The sequence below is a fragment of the Perissodus microlepis genome, chromosome 7, assembly GCF_051167445.1.
Source record: "Perissodus microlepis isolate ML-2025 ecotype Zambia chromosome 7, ASM5116744v1, whole genome shotgun sequence".
In the NCBI taxonomy this organism is placed as follows: Eukaryota; Metazoa; Chordata; class Actinopteri; order Cichliformes; family Cichlidae; genus Perissodus; species Perissodus microlepis.
Genome location: NC_140467.1, coordinates 14,187,347 through 14,199,171, shown reverse-complemented (window position 1 = coordinate 14,199,171; position 11,825 = coordinate 14,187,347). Strand labels below are relative to the sequence as shown.

General features: G+C 42.6%; 1 protein-coding gene across 3 annotated transcripts in view; it reads right to left on the bottom strand.

Moving 5' to 3' along the window:
- The window catches only part of ano3 (anoctamin 3), a 50,038-nt gene that overhangs the window by 23,500 nt on the left and 14,713 nt on the right, over positions 1-11,825 (bottom strand). Inside the window, exons 3-9 of one of the 3 annotated variants that reach the window (XM_084933612.1) lie at positions 6,212-6,342; positions 5,932-6,087; positions 5,740-5,840; positions 5,571-5,615; positions 1,323-1,457; positions 642-748; positions 1-49 (exon numbers count right to left, since the gene is read on the bottom strand). The exon at positions 1-49 is cut by the window's left edge and continues 7 nt beyond it. In XM_084933612.1, the coding sequence (XP_084789738.1) occupies positions 1-49; positions 642-748; positions 1,323-1,457; positions 5,571-5,615; positions 5,740-5,840; positions 5,932-6,087; positions 6,212-6,342 (724 nt within the window). The remainder of the gene's footprint in view (positions 50-641; positions 749-1,322; positions 1,458-5,570; positions 5,616-5,739; positions 5,841-5,931; positions 6,088-6,211; positions 6,343-11,825) is intronic. The other 2 variants (XM_084933614.1, XM_084933613.1) reach the window with 2 other exon arrangements.

Here is an 11,825-nt window from a genome sequence, read left to right as displayed (position 1 = left end):
GGAGGAAATGCAGCCTCATACGTATTGTTGCCCAATAGCCGGTTGATTCCTACAGTGGAATAAAGAACAAGGACACCACATTAAAAATTTAAACCCACTTGTAATTGAGAGACAAATCCGCAGAGTGGCTCATTAAAACCGTTATTTCTGCAGGACAAAAGCGCAATTATTGTCATCCATTTACTGAAACACCAGACAGTGCGATAAGGTGGAGTTTGGATTTGATTCTTGTGACTGAGCTGATCTGATTTCTTGGAAAGTAAAGTGGTCAAAGCTATTAAAATATTAACGTGAAACCCATTCCAAGATGCTGAGGCCAAACTTTAATCAGCAAATAATGTTGGCAGTAGACTGAGAAGATGCTGAGATAAAAAGAAAAAAAGAAAACCAATTGCCCAGAAGGAGAAGAGATCAGACACAAATTAGACTGTACCACTTTTGCATCGGCAGCTCCCACTATCACTCTGAAATCAAATTAACAGAAACCGACGTTTTCCCTTGTAAAATAAATGTAGGCTCCGTTCCTTTCTCAGTGGATAAATTGTCCTAAATGGATCATTAAGATGGTTATACGGAATGGCATTTGTGCGATGCTGCGGGAAACATTGTTCTGAACGTGAGGAGAAAGCACGGTGATTTACCCATCTTTGATTTTCCGTCTTCATACTTGGTGCGCTGCAGGACATGATGGACTATTCTGCTTCTGGTAGAATTGGAGAAGAAGGTCTCTCTGTTGTTGATCGTGAAGCTGGGAGGAAATAACGGCACACTCCTTCAGTTATTCATAAAGCAACAGTGTATCAATATCACTCAGCAGAGCCCTTTAATGAGAGCTGAGTCGATAACGATGGGAGGTTATTAAAACACAATTTATGGTGCAAAGCTTGTATTCATCCCAACATTATTATCCCCTTCCCCCTTAAAAAAGCGGCCCAGGCTGACAAGCTAAGGGATAGTGGAAATGATTCACTGACAGACGAGATTAGATGATGCCTTTCATCACAGGGAAGTGTTGAAAATATGGAACAGCAAGCAAGTTATTTCACGCACATCTGCTGCCGTATTTCAATTTCTTATTTATGATCAACTTGTCTTTATCATCATGGCTCCCAAGTTCAGATGCAAAACTATAAAATATACAAGACTTTAAAGTGCAAACTTCATCGCGTGGTTTCTAAATTCCACATTAAGACTTCAGGACGTGAGTGGAAGTGATGGTTAAAAAGAGGGGTGGGGGGGCTAGGAATGCTGGTGTCCTGTAAAAACACTGTGATCCTGTTTGTGAGTCCTGGCATGCACGAGTGTGTATACATCCTCCTTACTGATGCATGCGTGCTCTGCTGAAGGGAGCTGTGTAGCAGTCGGTTTCCTCCAGGTCAGGCAAGGCCTCTTTGTCCAGCTTCATGGGATTTCTGGGAAGCCAGCTTTTGATTTGGCGACATCTCAGATGAAACCTGCTGCACAGGCGCACGCAGAGAAACGAGATTAACAGCACAGATTAAATTAAGATTGTTTACTTTGGTGTGAGACGGAGGTACTGACCCTTTTCTCCTGACCTACCATGACGACTTCGCGCTAGCACAAAAAAGCATGTTTGCACACACATGTACATGCATTGCTGGACAGCACGTCTGATTATCTTTTTTCATTCTCATTTCCATGACCCGTGAGCCCGAGAGAGACTGATCCAGCATAACAGCTAGCTTAATCCAAATCATAGCATCACTATATTTTTGCTTATGCTAACAAACACATCTACCCAAGTTATTTACAGTCAATTGAAAAAGGAACGTTTTCGTTGAACTCCATGCGGTCTCTATACACTCAAACTAATTTTATTTATTGTTTATTTCATGCCAAATGTTTTCATTTGGTGAAAGGTGTAGGCCATTACATTTTACAGCGTCCACAACCCACTTTAGCAGCAATAACGTGAAGCGATCATTTTCTATATGACTTTATAAGTGTCTCACATCATTATGGAAGAATTTTAACCCACTCTTCTTTAAAACGTTACTTTACTTCATTGAGGTTTGCATGCAGCTAAAGTATTTCAGTTTGGTTGAGCTCTGAACTTTGGGTCATTGCATCTCCTTGATTGTTTTCTTTTTCAGCAATTCTGTTGTAGATTTGCTGCTGTGCTTGGCATCATTGTCTTGGTGTATGACCCAGTTTCAGGCCAAGCTTTAGCTGTTGGGCAGATGGCCTAACATTTGACTCTATAATACACTGATATACAGCGGAGCTCATACTCGACTAAATGACTAAGTTGCCCAGGTCCTGTGGCTGCAAAACAAGCCCAAATCAACACACCAGTTGGTGGTTTTGCTGATACACTGTATTTGGTTTTCACCAAATGTTCCACTGTGTATTATGCCAAACATCTCCAATGTGGTCCAAAGGACACTGCAAATCTAAGCTGGGCTGTCAGAGAGATGAGGTTTTCCTGGGTATCTAATTGCAGACATCTGGCACCAACTTAGCCTCTGAATTCCTATAGAAGTAGTAAGTAGTAGGGCGATCGTGGCTCAAGAGTTGGGCGATCGTGGCTCAAGAGTTGGGCGATCGTGGCTCAAGAGTTGGGAGTTCGCCTTGTAATCGGAAGGTTGCCGGTTCGAGCCCCGGCTCGGACAGTCTCGGTCGTTGTGTCCTTGGGCGAGACACTTCACCTACCGCCTACTGTTGGCCAGAAGGGCCGATGGCAGCCTCGCTTCTGTCAGTCTGGCAGCTGCGGCTACAACTGTAGCTTGCCTCCACCAGTGTGTGAATGGGTGTGTAAAGTGCTTTGGGGTCCCTAGGGGGGACTAGTAAAAGCGCTATACAAATACAGGCCATTTACCATATACAAATACAGGCCATTTAAATGTGCCATTTATCTGTATGACTGTGCCATATATACATATATTCACCATTCAGGAATAACCAAATGTATAGTATTACGTTAGCACTGAACCCAGTTCCAAGTATGGTCATTTGTGGCGCCCAAAAAAAGAGAGTTTAAAACAGAATTTAACAAACTGGGTGATACTGTTGGACATCTTTTATATCCTGTCTGAGTTTTACATTGCACACTATCTAATTTTAGGACATTAACTTGTCATAAAAAAAAATACAGTGGAGCTGAAACATTAATTTTCAGATATTTAGTCAATAACAAGTTAACTGAATTATCATTTTCATCAATGCAAAGAGTACATTTCAAGATATTTCAAAGTATAAAAAGGTGAAAATCTCAGAGCTGCTGCCGATGCCTTGGTCAGTATAAATGTAAAAATTTGCATATAAAATTTAACTGTAGTCGACTCACAATTATAAAGAAATTTAAGTTAAAATCTAATAAATTGAAACCTAATGGTGATGACATAAGTAGTAAGAAGCTGCAAAAAGAAACAGATGTAAGGATCTAAGAGTAGAGAGGACATCACAGTTTTTGATACCGGGCTTTATTAATAAAATGTATCTGACTTTAATATCAGTCCCAGCAGGAATTATCCTCAGGCAGCCATCAGTTTCTGTACAAAAAGTCCTGACAATCCTTCAGTCTGGACAAGTGTTTGATCAGCCTTCAGACAGACACTCTTTCAGTGACTCTGCTATGCAGCTAAAAATCTGCTCGCTTGGCAATGCATCCTTCTCCAGATTTGTTGGAGAGGCCTCCAGTAATTTGTGAGGCTGCTGTACTTGTATGCATTAAATAAATACAAATAGCAATTCTGCTGCAAAACGTACTTGCTGACAGATAGTATTTAATGTGTTGTTATGAAGGCTCCAGGTACTGTATGTAAAGATACTGATATCAAACCAACAAGCAGTCGCCACAGCCCATTTGTTCAGCTTTACAGTAATGTGAGTTAGAGACAAACCATTAGTTAACACATAAAGCTCATTTACTGCTCGGGTAGATTTTTCTTTTAAGAACAACAGCTTAGCGAAAGCCTGCAGGAGCGCTGAGGAAAACATAATGATCCTCATTCTTCACAATGACTAAGATCGCTCTCACACAAGATTTAATTTAGTTCCCTGAAGTGCTTTGTTCTCAGTTGGACAGGTGGGCGAGTGATTCTTGTCTGTCCGTGTGATATTGTCTGATTTTTGTGCGTGCGGTTAGTGTGTATACACAGTATGTGAAAGCGTAACAAAACAAGCCTGCAGTTATCAGAGTACGGTCAACCTCTTTAATTTTCTACTGACTACAGTCTGTCTATCATATGTCATTGTGTTAGTTTATGGCTACAATGCAGTCGGCATTTAAGTAGAATAAAACACTAAAGCGGGCACTTATACTGCAGTTAGTGTGTCAGGTCCACTGAGCCTTGTTCAGCTATGCTAATAAGCTGTGTTCAAAACAGCAAAACAACAGCAACGACAACACTCCCAGCATGTTCATAGTTTAATGGATTGAAGCGAACAGTCCTCCACCACCAGCAGTATCACACTTCACTAAATGTTACCTTTACAGAGCTTAACAAAGGCCCTTTCATAGCTCAGACATTAAGTGTTCACTTTGCTGTTGCTCAAGTATCATTTTAGTTCTTTCTCATCAAGTGAGTAAAGCCATTGAAAAAATAGCTTTCAAATTTTATGCATTTCTCTATAATGTTAAATAATTATAACAAATAAGCCATGACTAAAGTTATCAAACATTTTGCTGCATGAGTGAGTATATATTTTAAAGGAAATATTGTAAATCAATATATTTGACCATCAGTTGAGAATCATTTGCATTTAATGAAAACTATGGCTGTGCACGACTCACTCACGAGTGATTAACCACATACTGATGATCCATCCAGCAATTTGATGCCACCTTTATATGACTGGGAAAATAAGTTTGGTGTACAAAAATCTAAGAACCAGGTGTTTTGATTTTTAGTATGGTGTTTTTTAAAACAGTGTTCTACCACAGTTTCTTTCAGTTTCTGGTTATTTCTGTCTGCTTTCCAGTGAGAAGAGGAAATGGAAATTTGGAGTTCTTCACAGAACTTGGACAACACTTGAACACCACATCAAAGCGCAAATGCGGCTCTCTAAAAATAGGATGCAAATAAGTCTGTGGGGCTCCATTTTATCTTTTATGAAGAGTATTTTATAGAAAAGCAGTCAGAACTGGGTGAGCTGCTTTACTGGACCTTTAAAAACGTGCTGTATCGTAAACTCATTATTTTTAAATAAATAAAAAAGGGCATGTATTTGGAAAACCCTGAAAAATTAAGTACCGCACTTAATCAGTTAAGAATAGTAGTTGATATTGTTAATTATTGTTAAAAGCTTTCATTTTCAATTATTTATTGCAACTCATCTTTACCGCATACCTTCCAACTTTAAAATTCCAATGTTTATAAATGCTCTATATGTACAGTACACTCAACTTTCACATACTTTATCACTATGAGGGCTGCAAAAGGACAAAAACAGGCTTACTCAATCTTCCACTGTCTCTGTTCCTCACAGACTCAAAAATTCAGTCCATCATCCAACTTACTACTGAATCCCCCAGACACACCTATGCCTATGGATTTGATTAGAGACACAGGTGTATTCAGAGTAAATTATTCCTTAAATCGACTTACCTGCCCAAGGTTTTGCTCTTCCAGTCTGTAAAGTAGCATTTTTTTCTTTAATAACAGACAAGAATATAGGTTAGAAAGACTGTGTAAAGTTGCTTGTGGCTTAAAAAACAACAACAAAAACATCCACTTTTATGTTTTTTCAGAGTTAAAAGGTTCATTCTTTATTTACCTGAAAGGCATTCGGATATTCATCTGCTCAGCGTACTTGCAAAGCGTATCCCAGGTAGCATGGATCTTCACAAACATGATGTCGTTGTTCGTCAAGGAAGGCTTTCGAAACAAAAAAGGAGTGCAGGGAACTGAGAACAAGGGAGATTTAAGTAAATAATAAAGCAACTAAAAGTCTCCCTGGTATATTTACCTCTTTCTCCAGCATCAGACCTTCAGCTCGTAAATTCTTCTCAAACGTGCACCTCTTCTCCACCTGTGGACTCGACTTCTTATAAACCAGGATGTAGTCGATGCGCTTTTTACCATCTCGGAAAAAGAGCCCGGATGAATCCGTTGGTTTCTTTCCCTGGAACAACAAAGTTTTATCCAAAACAAAGGACTGCTTCTCAGTGTGCTAATGCCAAAATAACTTGGAACATCATCAGTTTACATTTTGTGATGATTCAGGTGGATCAGTGAGAGTGTGTTACCTGAACTGAATCTGTGCGGGCCTCTAATTTAGCACGGGTGACAGGCTTTTGCAGCAGAAATGACTCGTCTGCCCTCGTTTCACACGTACTCACTTCAGACTCCTCCACAAAGTGATCCTTGCCATCCTCTGCTGCACACAAGTCACAGCAGGACCAATAAAAACACTACTGAACTGGTAAGAAACAACTAAGAGTACCTGAAGTGCAATAGCTCTTTGTTCTTGCTAAAGTCAATATTCTCCCTAATCTGGCTGCCAACGCTGACATTAGCTCTGAGCGAAATAAAAATCTAACTTATTTAAACGTGGGTGTCAGGTTGAAAACGGCACCTTGATGCAATTTAACAGATCCGAGCACCGACGTTTAAAAAGCCCCAATCTTATTTCCTGCCTTGATATGTGCAAACCAAATAACATTTTGTCCAGCCCACACAATATAAACAGTAAATATTGTGCCATAAATTCATTTTCTAAATGTCCCAGCATTGCTTTTTTTTTGCCTTGCTGATTATTCCTCTGCAGCAAAATGTGTGTTAGCTTTTCAGCTCACCATTTTATGAGGGCAAATGTGTTTGCTGTGCAAAACAAAATGATTTATTAGTCTCAAAAAATACTTGTTGTGTGGGTTGTTATGACACAATCTAAACTTCATAATACAAGCTCTAATTGCGTGATATGGGAGATGAAGCATTTCACAGCACAGCACAAGTTATACTTTCTCAGGTACATGTGACAGCTCATTAGCTAATTTCTTCAGGCAGCTGTATCTTTACCTCCTTATCAGTGTAGTGTATTGTTTGATACTGATGTGCAGAAACCAAGTATAAGAAATCCATATTAAGAGAAGCAATGCTGCTGTATGGGTTCTACTTCTTTTTCTGTAGCTAACCTTGCTCCTGTGACCTGGAGCTTTCGTCTGGATTTCTAGAGCGATTAGAATGAGCCAAAGCTTCAGTGTTTGGAAAAAAAAAGCAGCATAGGGTTCATTTATACCTGCTGTGGCTAACAACCTCCACATGTTTTCAGCTCGCCTTCACATGTGTCAGATGTCGAATGCAGGAAGGTTATGGAAGGAAATATCTGTTCCCCAGCACAAACAGGATGAAACATTAATAGTATTAAAGCATTTCTTCCCAAGTCTACAAATCTAGTCCAGAAAGAGGAGCTAAATTGACTACCTTCTTTACACCTACTGGTGTACACAGTTTGTATACAGTTTGTTTTAATTCTCTATTTATACTCACTTTGTTAGGTACACCCGCTCAACTGCTTGTTAATGAAGTGGGGCAGGTGTAGAGTGTGCCTTCTGCTGAAGTTCAAACCAAATAACAGAGGGAGGAAAGGTGATTTGAATGTGGCATGGTTGTTGGTGCCAGACAAGGTGGGTTGAGTATTTCACAAAAAGCTGATCTAATGGGATTTTCACATACAGTTGTCTCCAGGGTTTACAGAAAATGGACCGAAAGAGAGAAAATATTCAGTGAGCAGCAGTTCTCTGGGTGGTGATGACAGAAGAGAATAGCCAGACTGTTTTGAGCTAACAGGAAGGCAACAATACCTGACATAGCCACTCGTTACAATCAATGTATGCAGAAGAACATCTCTGAACACAGAGAAGCAGATGGACAACACAGAAAGTCACTGCTGTCAGCTAACAACAGGGAACCAAGGATATAGTTTGCACAGCCTCACCAAATGTGCACAAGAGAAGACTCGAACGACATTGCTTGATTTGATGAGTTTCAATTTCTGCAGGAGTGTTGGGAAGGTAGGCTCTGAATCTATCATAAACAACATGAAAGCATGGATCCATTCTGCCTTAAATCAGTAGTTCGTGCTCATGGTGGCATAATTTTGTGGCACACTTTAGGCTCCCTTAGTACCGACTGAGCATTGTTTAACCACCACAGCCTGCCCTTTATGACCACAGTGGATAAATCTTCTGATGGATGCTTCCAGAAGGACAACACATCATGTCACAAAACTCAAATAACCTCAAACTGGTACAACAAGTTCACTGTGCTCAAAACGCCCCCACAATCACCAGATCTCAATCTAATAGATCACCTTGGGGATGTGTTGGATGTTTCCAGCACCTTTATGAATATACGCAATAATGAATTAAGGAAGCTCTGAAGGGAAAAGGGGGTCCACACTCAGTACTTTGTAAGATGTACCTAACAAAGCAGCTAGTTTAAAGTTTCCCCACAATTAAAGTTAATATTTGTAGTTTTTTTTATCATTTAGAAATAAAAGTATTGTGTTGAAAAATGACTGAAGTCTGGCTAATATTTGGTGGTAAAACAAATCCGAAAGGAGACGAGATGTCCAATCACACTGTGAAACTAATATGAATATTTGAAGCTGATCAGTTGCGCTGATTCATGAAGAGGCTCAGAAGTAAAAAGCGAGCGGATTTATCCATTTTATTTCACATCTGGAGAAAATATCATTATAATACAGATGAGCAGAAATACTTGCTACTTAATGTGATGTTAACTGTCAAATCCTTTTTATCTTTAAGGGGGACCGGTTATGTTTCTCCCTGTTTTCTGTCAGGTGTACTGTTACAGGGGGAAGAGAGGTAAAATAGCTTCTTTCTGTGAGTGTCAGTGACAGCTTCTTGAGGTGCCTTCACCTGAGGAAACTCCGTGCGGCGAAGCAAGGGAGTAGCATATCGGTGGACTCCCTCTACCTGTACGCGGACTGTCCTTGATTCAAGAATGTCGATTGCCTGCTGGTCCTCCTTTGACCTGGTGACCTCCTTTTCATTCCTAAACGGGAGGACGTCAAGCTGCCATAGCCTCTCAACATCTTTGGAGAGCTCTGAAGTCTGTGGGATGAATGATGAGTGCAAGCATGCCTGTCCAGCCGCTGGATGTGGAAGACTCTTTGCAGGTCCCTGCAGCGTCCACCCCAGCTCCGTGCAGACTGCTACTGGCCCTCCAGGTGGTCCACAAATCACCGGGCATACCGGAGTGATAAGGTGCGGGTGATCTGATCCAATCAGGATCATAGGTTTCACCTTGCTGAAACCTGTGAGGGGAAGTCTTTGTAGGTGACTGTACTTCCTTTTGAGTGTTTCCACTGGGCAAGATTGCTCTGCCAGAGCCAGTTGTTCTGCTGTGAATGCATTTAGTATTTGATGCCTCACCTTCGGCTTAGCTTTAGTGGACCCTCCAATGATATGCTTCCCACATGCAGCTGCAGGACATCTTGTCTGATGGTTCGGAGGGCCAGAGCCTCGTCTGTCAGGGCTAGGCCGAGGAACTTCACAGCAGCAGGCAATATTATGGTTCTCTCTGAACCGTCATCCAGCACAGCATAGGTGTCCATGGTTTTCTTGCCATTGTGGAGTTGAACTCTTACCACCTTCAACATCACTCTCCCAGAGTGACTGGGATGGTCAACATAGATGACACTGGATGCTGTGCACATGGTCAGGATACTGGGGTTCTGCTCTTTAGCCTTGGCGAGGCTATGTAATACAAGGAGGTGTTGCTCACCACAGGTGCTGCAGGGTTTCTTGAGCGTGCAGTTGTCAGCAGAATGGTTCCGGCCACACCTCCAACATTTATTCTTATCTCTGATCCAGTCCACAACCGCAGCCACATCCAGCCGGGAGAACTCATTACATCCACTCCAGTAATGCTCTGTCCCTTCACAGAAAGGGTAGTAAGGCTTGAAACGTTCTCTTTTCTTCTGCATCGCAACAGCCTTTGGACCTGGATGGGCCACAGCAGGTGGTTTGGTGGCTGTGGTTTCAGGTCCATAATAAACAGAGGCCAACTTGGGTTTGTGTTTTGTTTCCAAGTGCCTACTGACCAGGGCTTCTCTGAGGCATACAGCTCTGTGGCCCGTCGGGAGACCTGCATTGCTTGGGTCTTGCACTCCAACCACTCGGCTAGATCGTAGAGGGTACAACTGCGATTTGATCCAGGCCGCAGGATCCCTCGGTTAAGGCAGTACTCTGCAAAGTTATCCTGATAACTCAGAGGGAGTTTGGTGAGTAATCGGTCTACGTGGGATCCACAGTGGAGTTCACTCTCTGCCACCCCGTCCATCGTGGTAAGCATCCCCACTAGACTGGCAACTGACAGGGAAAAAGCTTCAAAGGCTTGTGAGTCACCTGGTTTTATGTGTGGTGTGCACAGGATGGCGCTGAGTTCACTCTGTACCAGTTGTCTTGGCTGACCATACTTCTGCTCAAGAGCCCTCATTGCACTAGTGTATGGAGTTGGGTCATGGATGTAGCGTTTAGTCACTTGGAATGCACTTGGGAACTTTAAGTGATCTAGCAAGATCTGATACTTATAATCCTCGGACAAGTGCTTGTGAGGCCCAAGAACACTATCCAGTCCTTTCTTCAGTAAGGCAAAGTCACTCTCCTTCCCAGAACTGAAAACAGTGAGCTTGGGCTTAGGGAGGCCATAGGAGGATGCAATCAACATTTCCAACATACTGGGTTCTGAACTTGTGTGGTTTGCTGCTGGGGGCATACCTGACTGAGGTCTAAGCTCCTGTGCAGATAGCACAGGTTGGAATGAAGCATATCGACGCTGTTGAGGCAGAGGGCGAAGTGGGGGGATCCATGGCTGGAAACCCCGAGTGAAATCCTCCTTTGCAGTAGAAGGTTGCATAGTGGCCGGCTGAGCCACTAAGGGAGGGTCTGGTTGAGGTGTCTGCGATAGCACAGGAGGCCCAGACATCTGTATTGCCAGTGGAGCTACAGTGCTGGCTACAGCAGGTGGAGCAGGAGTTGCTGGATGCACTGGTATGAGAAGATAGTCAGGACATGGTGAAGTGAATCTCGGGGCAGACGCTGATCTAGCCATAGAGAGCACTGTGGGTGGCACAACATGTGCAGTGGAAGTGCCAGGGACTGGGGCTAAAGGAGCTGACATCACACGGGCTCTGTAATTCTCTCCCCCTCCTGAATTGATTCGGGCTCCCTGGCTGTAGGATTTGGTGTAGAGACAGCTGAAGCCATTGGTTCCACCTCCATTAATGTCCCCTTTGGCACTGGAGAGGTGAGCTGCTCAAGTCCCTGCACACGTTTGTTAAGGTCGCGGGATTCTGCTACAGTCACTTGCAGAGATCGCATCTGATGCTGGATATTAATCAGACAATCCTCCATTCTTCGCCATCTTATCTCCTCCACATCCGGCCTCCTTGTGTAGTGGGAGTCTGACGGTGCCATAACCTCCTCTGTTAGATTGGGTGACAGCCTTGGCCCACGGATATGGTAGGACAACTCATAGTCCCAGATGTCCAGGGATTCGATGGATCCTGCTAGGACGGGGACTTCGTGCATCATCCTGATCTCTGGAGGCAGCCATGTCATGCAGGTGCGGCATATACGGCTCGAAGGACCAAAGTGGCTCACCACAGGTGCTGCAGGGTTTCTTGAGCGTGCAGTTGTCACCATTCTGTACACGTAAGGAGGTGGGATAATGAGCAGAATGTGTCCCTTTAAGGTGAAGTGCGATCTAATTGTCTTTATATAATGTGGCCACTGTTCAAGTTCTCATTCAAATAAAAATTGTGTGGATTTTTCTGCCTGTAGTTCCTGTTTCAAGGTGCGATAAAATGATAACAATAGCAGTAAAATATAA